This window comes from Pinus tabuliformis, chromosome 2_2, assembly GCF_031772625.1.
Source record: "Pinus tabuliformis cultivar Carrire ecotype Pingquan chromosome 2_2, CPIR1, whole genome shotgun sequence".
In the NCBI taxonomy this organism is placed as follows: domain Eukaryota; kingdom Viridiplantae; phylum Streptophyta; class Pinopsida; order Pinales; family Pinaceae; genus Pinus; species Pinus tabuliformis.
In genome coordinates this window covers 817399239-817417862 of record NC_142300.1, presented here as the reverse complement: position 1 = coordinate 817417862, position 18624 = coordinate 817399239, and the positions used below count along the sequence as shown (strand labels likewise).

The 18624-nt window shown below is 36.8% G+C and overlaps 1 protein-coding gene across 4 annotated transcripts in view; it reads left to right on the top strand.

Moving 5' to 3' along the window:
* The first annotated feature begins 1270 nt into the window (after positions 1–1270).
* Positions 1271–18624, top strand: part of LOC149195477 (uncharacterized) — a 167885-nt gene continuing 150531 nt past the window's right edge. For all 4 annotated transcript variants that reach the window (XM_089405331.1, XM_089405330.1, XM_089405329.1 and 1 more), the window contains exons 1-6: positions 1271–2326; positions 9793–10240; positions 10625–10678; positions 10763–13631; positions 14537–14650; positions 14770–14900. In XM_089405331.1, coding sequence (XP_089261457.1) covers positions 1272–2326; positions 9793–10240; positions 10625–10678; positions 10763–13631; positions 14537–14650; positions 14770–14900 — 4671 coding nt within the window. In that variant the 5' untranslated portion in view covers position 1271. The remainder of the gene's footprint in view (positions 2327–9792; positions 10241–10624; positions 10679–10762; positions 13632–14536; positions 14651–14769; positions 14901–18624) is intronic.

The window sequence follows — 18624 nt, the reverse complement described above, 5'->3', positions numbered from 1 at the left end:
TTCCAAGTCAAATGCATCAATAACTTAGCATCATATCAACGATGATGTAGGTGATTAGTCTCTTCACAAATCTACAAGATCATATAAGTGATCAGTCTCTCCCCAAATTAAATCAATGCCGCTGGCTTTATTTGTAATATCGAAGTTCTTTGCCAAGCTAGCGAATTTGAATCGTTTTACATTCATGAATATTGAGACTCCAGTCTGTATTGTTTCCAAAGTCAAACTAAAATTTGCAGTCAAAAATACCCTAACCAATTGTCTCTTCATACAGTTCCAAGGAAAATTACCTTAGCATGGTTTGACCCCTTTTCAATGTTGACATAGTGACAGTATTGTTCAGGACTTCAAGAGTTTTACCATCTTGTTTCCTCAACTAGCATAACATCAAGGGTAGAAGTACAAGCAATAACAGACATATCTTTCTCTCAACTGTTTTGAGGACAAAGCATCTTCTAAGTGGGAGGGCATGTAATGTATATAAATCTACATTACATCATAGTAGTCATTATAATAATAAATAGTCAAAAAAGTTGCATCTCTCCAAAGCATAGACTAGTAAAATCCTTTATGGATTTTACTCTTTTTCCTATTTGGTTTGGTTATTTGAGTTCACTAAGTAATTAGATTGTAATGCATTATTTCTTTCATGTTGGGGAGTACAATATAAACAGTTCCCAGGTAGTAGCTTTGTAGAATATCCCTGTTTCAGGCACTCTAAATCTGTTTTTATCTGCCTTGGAATGTGAAAAGTCACTATATCACTGTGTTTCTTTGCATCAAAACCTGTGACAAATATTTTAGATATTTTGTGCTTTACTTGTAAAATGACTTGACAAAGGATAGAAGCATTTTATCCTTGAGACTAGAGAGACAAAGCAAGCATCACATTTTTGTAGCAGATAGGCTGGTATATAGCATAGCCCTGATATTGTTCTGATATATTATTCTCATTTTTTGTGGTCTGCAAACTTGAAACTTGCCTCAAGGGACTTTATAAATTTGTTGTCTGATGCTAATCTCCGTTCCAAATAATTTTAGTCCAGAAATTCCTTCCTAATAGCACAATGGAATTGGTAAAATGTTTCATTTATTGGGAAATAGAAATGCAATATAATTGTTTATTCATTTCTGGACAGTGGAATGGATTTAATGGTCTATTAGTACATAAAATTGCATTTCATAAAAACATTTTCCTAGATTTATTCAGCTTAGCATTTTAAAGAAGGCTTCACATTTGTTGATGCATGTTCTGTTTACCTCTAGATGTTATGAGACGCATAGCTACACTGAAAGAAGAGGTTTCCAGGGTGGCAGAGAACGTTACACTTACTCACAGTGAGAAAGTAAAGATAAATGCTGCTAAGTATTCTGCAATGATGGCACCAATTGCGGTGGCTTTGGAACGGCGTCTAGCTTCCACATCTCGGATGCCAGAAACTGCCCATGAGGCTTGGTTCCAGAAAGAATATGGTGAGCAACTGAAAGCAGCTATAACAAATTTCAGGACCCCTCCTTCAACTGCTGCTTCCCTTGCAGATATGTGGCGACCTTTTGATATAATTGCTGCATCTTTGGCAAACCATCAGAAGAAATCATCAGTCTACCTGAGTGACGTTGCTCCACGACTTGCACAGCTGGCTTCTTCTGATGCCCCAATGCCTGGCCTTGAGAAACAGATATCGATGTCTGAATCTGTAGGATTTTCTGCTAGTGATCTTCTAGGCCTAGTTACAATTTCTTCTTTTAGTGAACAGGTAACTATCCTTGCGACAAAGACAAAGCCAAAGAAGCTGGTTCTTTTGGGTTCAGATGGGCAAAGGTATACTTATCTTCTCAAGGGCCGGGAAGATTTGCGACTTGATGCAAGAATTATGCAGCTTTTGCAAGCTGTCAATGGAATGTTACATGCAAGCAAAAATACACAGGGTCGTTCACTAGCAGTTCGCTACTATTCTGTAACTCCTATAAGTGGGCGAGCAGGCCTGATCCAATGGGTGGACAATCTTATAAGCATGTATAGTATATTCAAAGCTTGGCAGCAGCGTGCACAGTATGCTCAGTTTACATCTACTACAAGTGGTACTGCAGCTGTAAACACTCCTATCCCACCTGTTCCACGTCCCAGTGATATGTTCTATGGGAAGATTATTCCAGCACTAAAAGAAAAAGGTTTGCGTAAAGTCATTTCACGACGCGATTGGCCACAAGAAGTAAAAAGAAAGGTTCTCTTGGACCTTATGAAAGAGACTCCTCGTCAACTACTTTATCGAGAAATTTGGTGTGCAAGTGAAGGATTCCAAACCTTTAGCTCAAAATTGCAGAGGTAGGATCATGATTTCTTTAGTTTTTGTTGATGTTTATTAAATTTTGCTATGTTTTATTTTACGAGTCATATATTTAGATTTATATGGACATGTCATTGAACTTATTGCATGCCACATTTATTAGAAAATGTTGTGTACACTTGGAAAGATTGTCAATTCTATATTAAACCAAGGCAAAACCAGTTCTGGATCTACCTTTTGCAGTGATCACAAGAGACAGAAAGGTGGTATGAAATGGTGGATGTTTTTGTGCCAGTTGACTGATCTAGCATTTGCTAATTTGAGGAAGGTACTCAAATAAACAGAGGTCTTATTTGTCATTTGTTAGTTTGCATCCAAACATGTACAGAATCAACATCATCTACTAACAAGAAGCACAAATTGCATAATCCACATTGCCATCTTAGAGCTTCCCAACTTCAATGTGTTCTCTTCGATCCTTCCTTGGCTGTGTTGAGGATTCAATCATCTCTTTGCCGCAAGATACGTTAGTGACCGAGTGGGTAAATCTCCATCGTGTAGAATACAAGATTTTTATGTAGTTACAAAACATCCAGAAAATATGTGCTGTTTCAAACTATTATCAAGGAAGTAATGGGTACCGTACCAGTGCTTGTGCCCCATGCTACACAACTACTTCAGGTCATTTCCCATGCAGCATGGACATGGTTTTCTATTTCAAATGTCTATAGCCTAATAGAGAGTTCCACCCATGGTTCAAGTACTTCACTTTTAGAAGAATTTCTGATCCCACTATTAGAAGATGTGTCACTCCACAACCAGACCTGAACTATATACTTTTTTGGAAAGGGAATGCCCATTAAGGGCAGTTTCCTCGAGGCATAAAGAAAATGATAAGACAGCCGCTTTTGGGGTTTTAGTCTTAAGCTTATCTATCATTATTATTTGCTGCCTATCATGAGTATATGTGACATTTATTATTCTCTCCAATTATATGTCTATTGTGGTGTTATTCATGCAGTCATATGGAATTCTAAAGGGCCTTATGGAACCTTCTTGACTGTCAGTTGAGGTTTTCCTCCACTTTTCACCCTTAAACTGATGTATAGATTGAGCTAGTCAATAGGAGCTTGACCATGCTCTTTACGTCTACCACATTAACCAAAAAAACAATGAGACAATTACTTGCATGTTTCGCAGCATAGCTATAACAAGGTGACTCATGTCTACACATAACACTCCTTTTGCAGTCTCTTATGGTTTTCATCCTTTTTCTCCTTATGAACTCTCAGTTGCACTTTCTTCTCCATACACATCCCACTAGAAAAGGGAGCAAGATTAGGCTTCTTCATTTCTGCATAACTTGGCCAAAGTCCATGCTAGAATCCATGATATACCCCAACAAACACAAGCCAAGCACAGGACACTCCATGGTCGATATCGAGTACCTCCACTTTCTTAGGCTGGTGGCAGAGTTTTGGCTTCTCTTGGACGGCCTTTTCGCAATCACAAGCTCAAACCAATCAGGAATAGGCCATATATCATCACACAAGTTGGTTCTTTCATGTTATTTCAGCATTCATGATGTGAATGCATGTCAGATCAACTTATATGAACCTTTCCAGTCAGAGGATGTTGAAATTTCTAAGTATTACCTGTTAGAAGTTTTATTTGTATTCTCTGATTTATTTTGCGTACTTGTTTAATTACTAACAAGCTATTTAACCATATAAACACTGAAATAAACATAGTACAATTTCAACCACCTACAGATCAGCAACTGAAAGAAATGAACAAACACAGAAGGGACACCGTTATTTTTGGACAAACGTCCCCGGAAAAACCCAACTTGAGAAAACCAGTGCAGTAGTTACGAGGGTTTTATTATTAAGCAACTCTTTTGTGAGTACATTGGGTGCCAAACTGACTCACCCGATAGAGATACAAAATCCGGCAGCAATACCTCTCTTTGGAAGCAGTTATTCTGAAAGTCTGCTCCACGAAATCCCTCTCCATTACAATCTGAAGCTCAGCGTTAGCCCTCCTGGCCTCAGCGTCAGCCCTCTTAGGTTCTCCGCAGCCTTTGTGGCTCTCTACGTTACTGCGTTACTCCTGCAGCCTCTGCGTGGATGACACAGGCCCTTCTGGTCTCTGCGCAGTCTCTGCTACCTCTGCATGGCTCCCTCTGGCTCTGCGTCTGCCTCTCTGCCTCTTGGTTGGTCTTCCGGCACTGTCTCTGCCTCTTTGCCTTGTATTCACTGCCCCTCGCTGCAAACTAATCACTGATTCGATTTCACTTAGCAAACCTTGCTCTAGAAAATCGAATGACTGATCACTGTGTTGTGTTCTCCAACTGACCCTCAAGCCTCCTCTTATACTTTTCCTGTTGGTCCTTCAACGACTGAGATTACATCTCTAATCAATGGCTAAGATTAGATTTGGCTTGATCCATGTCTTTAAATAATGAATCCATACAGGTGAGGATAGTTTTAGGTAGAAGAGGAATGACCTGTTGTAGAGTTTTATGAACCCAACGTTTCGGACTACCAAGTGAGTCCATCATCAGGGGAGAATGCGTCAATAGATATTCTTAAAATCATAATGATGTATCCAAGAGCAAAAATTAGGGTATATATATAAGTTATTAAACAAAAGAAATAAGAAAATAGGTCGGCTCTTATCTTTTTATTTAATCAATTAATTAAATTATTTATTATTATTATTATTATTATTATTATTTTTAATTAATTAATTAATTTATTCAAGGGGATAGCTTAATCGAATAATTTTATTATCTATAGAAATAATTATTATGTTTATTAATTCTATTTTAAATAATTGGTTCAATTGATTCATTAATTTGTTTAAATAATAAATTAATTTGTTTGATTAATCAAATTAATTAATTTAATTATGTATTCATTATTAATATGTTTATTCATTTATTTACATTATTAATTTGATTAATTAATTCATTAATTAATAAGTTTACAGGGATAGATTAATTACTTATTTTTCTATTTCTTGAATTAATTATTAGGTTTAATAAATTTATGAAAACCCATACAGAAAGAAAACCCATATAGAAAGAAAACCCATACAGAAAGATATCTTCATGCAAATTCCCATCACCACCCTAAACAGAAGATTGGCATCATTAGGACCTTAACTACTAGGGCAGCCAGAATATCTGATGCAGACCATCTAAATGATGAGCTTAACCATCTTCACAAGGTGTTTGAACTAAATGGCTACAATAGAAATACCATCAAGAAAGCTATGCACCTATCCCTAAACAAGATTAACAAAGATATTAAAAATCAAAATTTATCCACTCCTCAAGTCTCCCTTCCATACATAAAAGGCACCACTGATAAAATCTCTAAAATTCTTAATAAACATAACATTAATGTAGCATTCACCCCTGCTAATACTATCAGACAATTATTCAACTCTGTCAAGGATCCCATAAACCCTAAACATCAAAAAGGTGTTTATGTGATTCCTTGCTCATGCGGTAAAGAATACATAGGCGAAACGGGTAGGTCTCTTAATATTAGAATTAAAGAACACACTGCTAACCTAAGAAGAGAAAGGACCTCTAAATCAGCCTTAGCTGAACATGTTCACTCGTCCTCTCATTACATCTGCATAGAAGACGTTAAACTGGTTAGAAAAGAAGACCACTATCTCAAAAGGAAAATCAAGGAAGCCATTGAAATAGAAAAAAGGAAGAATAACCTAAACCGGGATGATGGATTAAAACTAAGCAACACCTGGAAACCGTTAATTGAAACCTTAAAAGCCAATAATTAACTATATTCCCTTAAAAAACTTTAAAAAGATAAAAATAAACAAATAATAAAATCATCAATTATGTAATATCCTCCTTAAACAATACATTTAATTAACAATCATAAACATAATTTAGTAATAGATTTCTTCACATATAATCATTTGATATCATAAAAAAAAAAACTAATAGAATGCATATAGGTGTAATTACTCAATTCTTAAAAAAAAAATAAAAAATAAAAATAAAAATAATAATAATAATAATAAATAAACTCTAGAAATTATAGATAAATAACTCACTAAAACCAAAAAAAAATAAAAAAAAAAATAAAAAAAATAAAAAAAATAAAAATAAAAATAAAAATAAAAATAAATAAATAAATAAATAAATAAATAAAGTAAGCAAATAAAACAAATTAATCAAATAAATAAATAATTAAACAAAGAAATAAGTACATTAAATTAAATTAATAAAATTATTAAATATATATATATATATATATATATATATATATATATATATATAATAATAATAAATAATAAAATTGTTAACTAATCTATTCGTTTAATTAACTATCAAAAATTAGTTAATTAGTAAAACATAGTAATAGAGTTTAGGCTTCTGTGATCCATATCAAGTTAGAGAGAGATTTCGGCGAAAACCACATGGAATCTCATTTGCCGATGCGTTTCTAACCAACTAGTGTGGTTCATCGTCAGGACAAGTTGAAGAAACAGATCTAGCTCATCATGCTAAATAGTTTGAGCGGAGCCTCCAACAGCTAACATCTCTAACGGCTAGTTTGACTTAAGGACAGGGGTCAAAATTATTATAATATTTTAATTCGTAAAAATAAATAAATTAAGGTAAATGGTACGAGACCTAATAATTAAAAACTATAAGTTAATTAATAATTAGTCAAAAAATGACCTTGAAAGGCCTAAAAATATAAATAATATTATTTAAAAGTATTAATAATTATAATTTAATTAATAATTAAAAGGAAAATTAGTTAATTAAATGACCTATATTCGGCATGAGACCTAAAAAATAATTTTTTTTATAAGTTAATTAATAATTTAAAAAGGAAAATGGTTAAATGAAGAAAATATAATCTTATTTAAAAGTATTATTAAAATTGTAAGTGAATAATAAAAGGTAATAAAGAGAATCAGGTTAATAAAAATTATAAGTTAGTTAATAATTTAAAAGGAAAATTATTAAATTAAATGACCTTGTAATAAAGGAAGGAGTAATATATAAATTGATTTTTATATAAAAGTATTATTAAAAATGTATGATAAATAATAAAATGTAATTAAGCTATAAAAAGGACCTTAAAAGGAAAATTAGTTAATCAAATGACCTTATAATAAAGGAAAAGTTAAATGTATAGAGTAATGTATAAACTAATTTTATTTAAAAATATTATAAAAATTGCGTGTTAATTAATAAAAGGTAATAAAGAAAATCAAAGGATGATATGATAGATTAGTTAAAAATATAAGCAGGAAAGAATTAGAAAGGAAAATTAGTTATATGGAGGCCCTTAAATAAAATAATCAATATAAAAATAATAGGAATTAAAATGGAAAAATAGGCATCAAGGACCTTGAAATATCAGAAGAAATAGGGTGCTATACACACGATTAAAAACTAATAAATAAATAACCAAAAAAATAAATAAAAATAAATAAATAAATAAATAAAAATAAAATAATAATAAAAATAATAAAATAAATAAATAAGTGAAAATAAAGATAAAAGACACCAAAAACCAAAGAGGACGAAAAAACGACTAGGAAGAGAGGGCTGGGACCCAACACCTACTGACTTTCCAACCATCCTCTCTATTGAGATTGCTTGGTCTCTTTTCGATCTCAAGCGCTTCCCTGAATTTTCGATGATGGAAATGCGAAACCTTAGCAATAACACTGGCTTAGCAATAAAACATAGTAATTAATCAATAAAAAATAAAATAAAAATAAAAAAATAAAATAAAATAAAAAATAAAAATTATTTTTTCATAAATTTATTAAACCTAATAATTAATTCAAGAAATAGAAAAATAAGTAATTAATCTATCCCTGTAAACTTATTAATTAATGAATTAATTAATCAAATTAATAATGTAAATAAATGAATAAACATATTAATAATGAATACATAATTAAATTAATTAATTTGATTAATCAAACAAATTAATTTATTATTTAAACAAATTAATGAATCAATTGAACCAATTATTTAAAATAGAATTAATAAACATAATAATTATTTCTATAGATAATAAAATTATTCGATTAAGCTATCCCCTTGAATAAATTAATTAATTAATTAAAAATAATAATAATAATAAATAATTTAATTAATTAATTAAATAAAAAGATAAGAGGCGACCTATTTTCTTATTTCTTTTGTTTAATAACTTATATATATACCCTAATTTTTGCTCTTGGATACATCATTATGATTTTAAGAATATCTATTGACGCATTCTCCCCTGATGATGGACTCACTTGGTAGTCCGAAACGTTGGGTTCATAAAACTCTACAATTGATCCATGTCCTTTAGAACCTTCTAACTCAGTTTTATATTAATACCCATTAATATTTTATTTTTCCTAAATTTAGTCTTAGGAACTCCATTAAAAATATTAATTATTTTAACATCTCCTAAACCGGGTAGAATCTACCCAAACCATTTTTGGTCTTGGAGATCTCATGTGCTTTAGCCTCTCCACCAATTTTCATGGCTAGAGCACATCTAATGCTACCCCAAATCAACAGAGGAGGTTCTAGTCATACATCCATAGGCCTCGATTCCATATTTTGTGTCTCCTTTGCTTGAAGATAGTGTCCATGCCAGATCTGCTAGAAATGCCAATTCATCACTTTTGTGGTTATTTGCAAAGGCACCTTACCTACACAAGCCAAGTGGCTGCCCCAGTGATTTGAGCAACAATTTTCTCCTCCATAACAAAAATTAGGGATGATTTCCCTAAGAAGGGAGGAAATGATGAGACTATGTCTAATGAACTTGGTCAAAATATGTGCCATATTTGTATTTTTATATTTCATGCCTCACCCATCTCATTGTAAAATATTAATGGTTGACTTGTTCAAAGATGATCACCCTCGATCAATTGTGTACTCATATATATCTAATGAACTATAGAGTGTACAACAGGTACACTTGTGGCAATCTACTTTGTACTTGCATTCTTCCTTTTGTTTATGTGATTATATGCATTGATGTCTAATTGTTTGCATATCAGAAGGGCGTAGCCTTCATTTAAAATTTATTGAGTGGAGAAAAAGATATTTTATAATACATTTTTGGATGATCTTACAATATTCCTTACACATAAAGAGGAACTGGAGCTTATTTAAAGGATTGCTTCTTCAATTCCAATCAATAGAAAACTTGAATGAATGAATTCATGAAGATTCATTCCAAACATGTATGGCGTAGGAACTCATTGCCACAGATTTCAATTATTTGATGGATTGATTCCATGGTGAGTTTTTATGCTACTTGATCATGATAGATGTTGACAGTCAAGCAGAAGCTCATTGCAGAAGTTATATTTGAGCTAGTGAGATTTTTTTGAGATTACTTTTGGTTCATACTTGATTTTGTTTTAGATAAATACATTATCGTCTCTGATGCTTTTGCTATTAAAATATTGATCAACATGATGGCAGGTTTTCTGGCAGTGTAGCAGTCATGAGCATGGTGGGGCATATTTTAGGTCTGGGTGATAGACATTTGGATAATATTCTTATGGATTTCAACACTGGGGATGTTGTCCATATAGATTACAATGTATGCTTTGACAAGGGACTGAGATTGAAGATCCCTGAGATAGTACCATTTCGTCTTACTCAGATTATGCAAGCAGCTTTAGGACTCATGGGAATAGAAGGCACATTCAGAGCAAACTGTGAATCTGTCATTGACACTTTACGGAAAAACAAAGACATAATCTTGATGCTTTTAGAAGTATTTGTATGGGATCCATTGATTGAATGGATGCGTGGAGATGGCCATGATGAAGCAACCATTGGTGGAGAGGAACGAAAAGGTATGGAGTTGGCAGTCAGTTTAAGCCTATTCGCTTCTAGAGTTCATGAAATACGAGTACCACTTCAGGTTATTACTTACCAGCTTCCCTTTTATTTATAATGTTGCTTATATAGATCATTTTGCACAAAGAAATCACATATAGGTGTACTAGAGTAGAAAATGATGCTTTGGGTTGGTTCCATCTCTGACTGAACCATTTCTTACTCCTTCAAACTGCCAATTCCATTGATCACTTTCAATTTATAATTCCTTCACAGAAGGGTAATTCTTCAATATGTGCTTCGTTAACATATCTCTAAGACTTAAATGTTGATTTATAAAACGTGTTTATGCACTCTTCTATATTGCTTTCTTTAAGAATTTATGCTGGGCATTGTATTGATCTTGTCATTATGGTTTTGTCATTTGCAAATGAAAGTAATGAATATTTCATATCGTTTTGTAATGCAGGAGCACCATGATCTGCTGTTAGTTACTCTTCCTGCAGCATCATCTGTACTTCAGGTAATGATCGTTTATGTTTTCCTGATTTTCAGTTTGATCTACAAAAGTTGTGTATTCTACTAAAGCATGTAAGATACTATCCAGAGTTTGGCAGATGCGCTTGATCGGTATGATAGAATATCCACTGCATTTGTCCATGCTGAGCAAGAAAAATCCAAGTCTGCTATTGCAGAGGCATCTGCAAAATCTATTGTGGCAGAGGCAGCAAACAATCTTGAAAATGTTCGGATAGCTTATGAAGTACAAGCTCGTGAATTTGCCCAGGCCAAGGCACTTGCCACTGAAGCTGCCCAGAAAGCTTCTGTGTGGGTTGAACAACACAGCAGGGTTATTGATGCATTACGCAGTGGTTCAGCTCCAGAGCTTCAGGCTATTGGGCAATTTCCTCGTACAACTGATGCTTTGTCTCTAACAACTGCTGTACTGGCCTCAGGAGTGCCCCTAACCATTGTCCCGGAGCCTACTCTGGCACATTGCCGAGATGTTGATAGGGAAGTTGCACACCTTACAAAAGAATGTCATGACGCTATTTTGCATGCAGCCAAGGCACTGCAGACTTACTCTATAGCCTTGCAACGGCTTCTTCCAGTAAATTACATTGGTACCAGTCAGGTGCATAATTGGGCCCAGGTTTTGCAATTGTCTGTGAGGAACCTCTCTTCAGATGCTCTTGCTATAGCTAGAAGACAAGCTTCTGATCTTGTTTCAAAAGGACAGGGTGAACATGCAGAGACTATACGCCAGAAGTATGAAGCATTGCGTGTGAAAATAGAGAGGCTTGTGAAAGAAATAAGAGAAGTTCAAGAAGACTGTTCTGAACTCGAAGCATCTATTGAATCAGAAAATGAGCAAAAAGCTAAGGATCGAGTGCTGGCCATTTTTACTAAACATCTGCAGCCTTCTAACTATCCTAGGAAGGATGAGGATGCTCTTAATAGGGATTCAGGTCAAAACAGACAGGATGAAACAAAGGAACATGATGTCGTTTCTTCAGACTATGTTGAGAGGAAGGTTAAGGTATTAACCGTTTTGTATCTTGCAGCAGCTGCTCTATATAGTGAGATCAAAGACAAGATATTTAATATCTGCAATTTTTTGACAGAGAGAATTACAGTAGGTCCAGGAGAAGATATAGGATACCAAAATTGGAAATGGTGTTTACCTGATTTGGAGGAGCAAGTTGCAAAATGTACACTTATTTCAGGAATTGTGAATGAAGTTCAGCAAATGAGTGGACAAAATTCATTCCAACGTGGATCCGGCTGGTGGGATACAATGGGTTCTGTTGATGAAGATTGGACTTTGAGCTTTCAAGGTTGTTTAACTGCAATTCGTAGACTAGTGGGTCACCTGGTTGGACGTGCAATTCCAGAATCAATAAGATCAGTTCTTTCCCACAGTCCTGCAATTATGGAGGCATTTGGTTCACTTTCACAAATAAGAGGAGCTGTTGATACGGCTTTGGAACAGTTGGCTGACATTGAAATGCAAAGGGCTTCTTTATTAGAACTTGAAAGAACCTACTATGCAAATGTTGAAGAAATCACTGAACGGAAAGTTTCGCTTGAAATGGCTATTGAAAAGGGTAGGGACCACCTTTCTTGGGAAGAAGCAGAAGAGCTTGCAAGTCAAGTGGAAGCCTGTCGAGCCCAGCTGGATAAACTGAACAATGCATGGGACCGGCGAGATGCTCAATCTTCTACACTTGTGAGGAAAGAGGCAAGTGCACGTGGTGCCTTAGTGGCAGCTGAACAACGGTTTGAGTCTCTTATAACTGTTGAACGAGATGGAGACATGCATCCTACAAGGGGAAAAGTTTTACTTGCAACATTTGCTAGGCCATTCTCTGAACTGGAATCCTATGATCGGAAGTTGCCTTTGTTTGGGTATGAATCCTCCTTGAGAAAGAGCTCAGTGGATCAGACAGAGATTGTCAATTCTGGCTTTTCTGGGTTCGAGTCAGTCTGGAGGGTCACTAATATTTTAAAGGACCATACATTCTTTGTGTGGAAAGTTGGTATTATTGATGCTTGTCTTGATTCATGTATCCGTAATGTTGCACCAGCTGTAGATCATACCTTAGGTTTTGACCAATCAATTAGCAGTCAGAAGAGGAAGCTTGAGATCCTAGTTGAGTATTCTTTGGATCAGTATCTCAAGGAACGACTTGATCCAGTTCTCCTTGAGTGCCTTGAGAAAGAGGGAGACTCACTGAAGCACGTTCTGGTGGAACATAGGGAATTGGAATCAAATCTGGCAAAGAAAGAGCTAGATGCTGTAAAGCGGGCTCAGGGTCTGCTTGTTGAATATAGTAATGCTCATGAAACTGCACGAGCTGCTAAATCAGCAGCTTCTGCAATGAAGATGCAAGTGGGAGAGCTCACACAGGATCTTCAAAAGGCAAACCTTGAAGCTGCTCAATTAGAGTGGCTACATGACTATATACTTTGTCATTTAGAGCAAAATACTATCCATGAACAGACCTGTGCAAATGAAGACAATTTTCCATCAAGCTTTATAAAGCTTAACAGAAGAAATTTGTTAGAAAACCTTCGATCTGCAATGTCTGCTATCACTAGAGCAACAGAAGGCTTACAAAATTGTGAGAGATCTGCTATTTCCACCGAAGAACAGCTTGAGAGGGCGATGGGTTGGGCTTGCGCAGGACCCAATACTGGTGGTGGCTCAAACTATTCGGGTAGAGGGATGGGAATTCCCCCAGAATTTCATGAGCATCTTCGTCATAGACGACAGTTGTTGTGGGCAGTCCAGGAACAGGCTGCTGGTATAGTGAAGCTTTGTGCTGCTGCTCTGGATTTTGAGGATTCTAGGGATGGTTTCCTAAGGTCTCCAGATGTATCTACTGGTGGAGCTCTAAGTGAGGGCAGAGCTTGGCAGCAAGCATACATGAATATCATTTCAAGATTGGACATTTCTTATCATTCATTTACTCGTGAGTTCATGAATTTGTGATATCAAAACCCTTTTATTTATGTTTCATTATGGCTATACATCATTTCAGATATTCATTAACCAAATCACTAAGCTCAGGAAAACATAAGGGTTGTCTTTCCATCTCGTTTTCTACTTTTTCTGTTTTCAAAAATAATTTAAAAAAGGTGTCCTTCAGCCTGTAGAAACCACAGATTCTTGTCGTACTACATTAGTTGGTACTCCTCTGACCTTTCTGACCTGTAGAAGTTTGTTGGAAAAACTGCTTTTCGAGTTTTAATTATGTGTCACCCTTTTAGAAGCTTGTGGACTGCCAAGAGAAAGTATTATGTTTTGTCAATCCCCTTTAGAAATGAAGAGTTTCTTTGAAGATAGTCTGTGTATCATGTTTGCTATGTCTCCTTTACCTGTAACTCTGCTGGTAAACCCTAGTGTGTGCTATTGACCCACCTTTATGAGTGGTTCCCATAATTTTTCTTGTTGACTGGAAGTGATCGATCAAGGGTCTTCTGGGTCTTTTTTGTGGTAGTTAAATGTTGATTGCCTCCTTTACCTGGAATTTTACTGGTTACAAATATCAAGATTTCTGACAGATTTTTTTATCCTGCTATTTTTTTGTTGAAGATGCTTTTTGCATTATTAGCTGAATTATCTGAGTCTCTTTTTGTCTGAAACATCTTAATCTTTGGTTGTACTTTTTGTAGTCTGTAATATCAGGAGCCTTTTGTTCATAATTCCAAATGCCGGATTGGTTAATGATAATGTGGAATAGAAGAGGGATTTATGCTGTAGAGACAAGTGATTACTTAGAGCTTAGGAGACGGCTTTACTTTCTGGTGTGGATAAACTGTTGAGACTACCAAAATTCATTTGGTTAACTTCTTGTTTTAAATTTGTACTTTTTAGGTGCGGACCATGAATGGCATTTAGCACAGAAAAACATGGAAGCAGCTGGTGCAAGTCTGTCTACTGCAACTAATGAGTTGTGCCTCGTATCCATGAAATCGAAATCCACGTCAGGTTATTGGCTTGCTTCTATTGAGGGTTGAGTTGGTTGTATAAAAGTACTTGATTGTTTGAAATTAGTATGTAGTTTTGGTGGTTCATTTGATCACGGGTATGGCTTTTTGCAAACACAGGTGAGCTTCAAGCTACACTGTCAAACATGAGGGATCTGACAGTTAAAGCGAACACTGATCTGTCTGCATTTTGCCGTGTGGCGAGGGGCAATTCTGCTTTAACAACTGAGAGTGGATCAATGCTTGAAGAGGTAAAAACTTCATTATTGTCTGTATTGGATTAGTTAAGCCCAATTTCTGGTTATAAGCTATATGTCAGGTTTTGCATCCAGCTAGCAGAACATTACCTGGATTGATATCTGACCAGATTGAATTATGCATATTAAAAGTCACTAGATGCTACATGTCCAAAACCATCTACTGATGGAAACTAATCCATAGAAATCAGATGAAGCTTATGAATGTTCTTGAACATCAACATATTCCTTTTTTTCATTTGACTGGTTTCTTTTGTTGTGGTCGTTCTCTTGCTATCTTTTCCATGAGATTGGGCAAGGCCCCATGCAATGTTGAAGTTGCTCTTAGTGAGATATATATGTGATGTAGAGGGTCAAACTTCAAATTTGGATGCTTTACTTGTTGACTTTGAGAAGGGTTTAGAATGGCAATAATGTTGAAATTGTGAGAAGAATAACAATGGTGGAGATCATTTGAGAAATGAAATAATGGATGATGGATCTTGAAATGAGTTTTGATCCTTGTATAGTCAAACAACACCAAGTAGGTGGAGAATGCACCTTATGTTAGCTTTTGGGTTTACTTTGAAAGTGTTTACACCTTGGGGGTGTTTCATAGGATTTGGGATGCATGGTATATGAATGACTCTTGGTTGTTCCTTCTTGGACATACACATGGGAGGTGGCTTGCTCTTTGATTGCTAGACCTTGTGGGTTTGCTTGTTTTTCATTCTTCCTTGGAGCATTGTATATGTTGGAGAGGTAAATCCCCTCTACGGATAGAGGCGATCCCTACTAGCCCAGCAAGGGTCTAGCAACAATCAAACAATGCTGCTATGCATGCTCCTAATTACAATTAAACAAGAGGTAAAGAGCACCTACTTGGATTCCAGCGCTGTTGTCTGACGAAGAGATGTTGCCTTCGCTCCTTCGCTTTGGCCGGTCACAATCCTCCGCGATCCCCGCAAATGGATACCTGCACACACGAAGAGGAAACAAACACAAGCGTGAAATCTAGTAAAAGCAACCATACATCGGTCAGAAAAGATGTAATTCACATTTAACCATTGCAAGTACAAATGGGAATGGAACAATAATAGCAGTCATCTATTATTAATCAGAATAGAGAAGAGTACAACCAAATGTTCTGACGTCGGTAACCTTCTCAGGAGGGGCCAGTCAGCATGTATCTCAAGCATTCACCTTTGAGGATGATTCTCCCAAGACAAACAACTCTCTCTCTCACACAAGCAACACAAAACAACCTTCCCTAAGCAATCAATCACTTCCACACCTAGCACACCAAATACCTATAGTAGCAGCAATCTGAGCACTATAAGCTCTATACAATCCAAGCTATGTCTAACTAGCTGCTCATGGTAATGGTGGAAGTATATGTAGGAGAAGGAGCCTCCTAAAAGGGTGGAAGGATGAGCTTATCTTTGAGGGAAACGGTTGCAAAGGGTCGAACAGTCATGCCATAGAAGGGAGTCGACATTCACAAAGCTAACAACCAAGCCTGGAGTCATCTGGAAGGCTGGTTGTTTGAACAAATTCGCCCAAACTGGATCAGCGCGGATTATGAGGATACTGCCGCGCTGTCGGCGCATCTCAATAACTGGGACAGTCATGTCAGCGCGGAAGCACACGGGAAAGGCGCGCTGTAGGCCATCGCGGAAAAGTGATGTTCTTCCGCGCTGGCAGCGCACAGCATACACTACAAGGCGCCTGTCATCGCGGTTATTTTAGGGACAGACGCGCTGATGAACAAAACTTTGGAAAAATGGGTTTTTAACCAGTTCAGGGAGCAAGAACTTAGTGATTGTGGAATCTGGGCACAGCAGGGTGACTGACAGGAAGGCAGTGAGAAATTACTGTGTAACAGATGCCCCCTAAAGCATGAAGACCGAGAGAGTGGGAGGGGTGAAATGCTTTACAACACACGCCGAACTGGAACACCACCAGGAAGGACCGAAATATCTCTGATAATCAAGTACATGCAGTCTAGGCATGGGCGCAGCCATCCACAAAGACATGCGAAAAGGTCTGTGGAATGGACGCAGCCACCCAGCTAAAGAGACCAGAGTAATGATAAGGTATGGTCGCAGCCATCCATGAAGACTCAGGTATGGGCGCAGCCATCCATCAATGAGTCATGTAATGATCATCCACAAAATCGCAACCTGGCCCTCAAAGATAGGGATCCAGGGTCTTGCGCTCCGTCCCGATCCGAACAAAGTACAAGTTCAAGCATGTGAATATATGAGTTGAAGTCGAACATGCATGAACATCGCCTGATTACCAGTCAATGATGAAAACTGTTAACAGACGCGAGAGGTACCACCAATAATGACAATGGTCCTCAAGGTACTATAGGTACAATCCGCGGCATGTGAATCAATGAGCTGGTGTCGAACACCCACGGAATCATTCGATCGGAGGCCAATGATGTAAACCTCGCGTCGAACACGAAGAACCTGCCATTGAGGCATGCAGGCTCTAAGGCACCTGAAGGGAGTCTCTAAGTCACCTTCCCGGATAATGAGCTGAAGTCGACAGGAAGGGACCTTGATCGAAGGTGGGCCATAATGTTTCCCACATCATCGACGCGAGACAGAGGAAAAATGATTTGTGTGAGATAGCAGACGAGGTTGTATTATTGCAGAGGTCAACTTCTCTTGAACATATCGGCGGCACTGCAGCGGGTTTGGCAGTATTTGACATCAAATGAGCAAAGGGTATAATGATGATGGCAATGGGTAGATGAGAGGTCGAACAGGATATCCCAAACCCACGGAGGCCAGTGAAAAACAAGATGCGATGATCCCACCCAGACACGAAGTAGAAGAGTGCCATGTTCAAGAGCGACATACTGCCGACACGACTATGATTACAGTTCCATTTCCCCACCATTTCTGGCAGGTACCCCGGTTATTTTTGGATGACAAGCTTGACGGGGATAGCATATGCTTGAAGAGTGTCATTTCGACAATGTCCGATGTCATCAAGTGTTTAACGAGCCTGACAAAGGAAAAACTCGGCGTCTTTTCTAGTTTAGAGAGTCTGAAAAGACAGCGGAAAAGGAGACTCCAGGGGGGTCCTTTTTCGTACAGTTGTGTCTCTCGAGCCCGAAAAAGTATAAAACTATGCTCGAAAGAACCGCCCGACCATTACGATCGAGGAGTACTTTTCGTAAATAGCGTTCTTGACCCGAAAAAGTAAAAAAGCGGTCGAAAACGCGTCGTTTTAGAACCAATAACGAGTACGAAACGACAAACACCCGGCAATCTTTTTAAGTTATACGGTCGGAAAAAGAGCTTAAAATGACCGCTTTTCCTTCCTTTTAACGAGCTAAAAAGAGGCTCGGCTATCTTCTCTTGTTTACCGTCGGAAAAGAGCTTAGAGACGACATATATGGGGATCGTGCGAACAGAGGATCATTACGACCAAGTTACTTCATCTGGACCTGCACAAGAGCACTACCCGCATAAATCCATTCGATATGTATAAAAACATATTAAAACATGCATTTAACAAATTCAGGGCTAAAGTTATGGTTAAAAATGGCAAAAACCCAAAAATATGGCAATTTATGAGTTTTTTACTATAAATAGGAGGGAGTAATAAGTCATTTTTACCATTTCACTATTTTGGAACGTGAAGGACGTGGAGGAGCCAGAAAGTTGACGGAGCGATTTCCAGCCCGTACAGACACCGTTTTCCGATCTGCTTCTTCCAG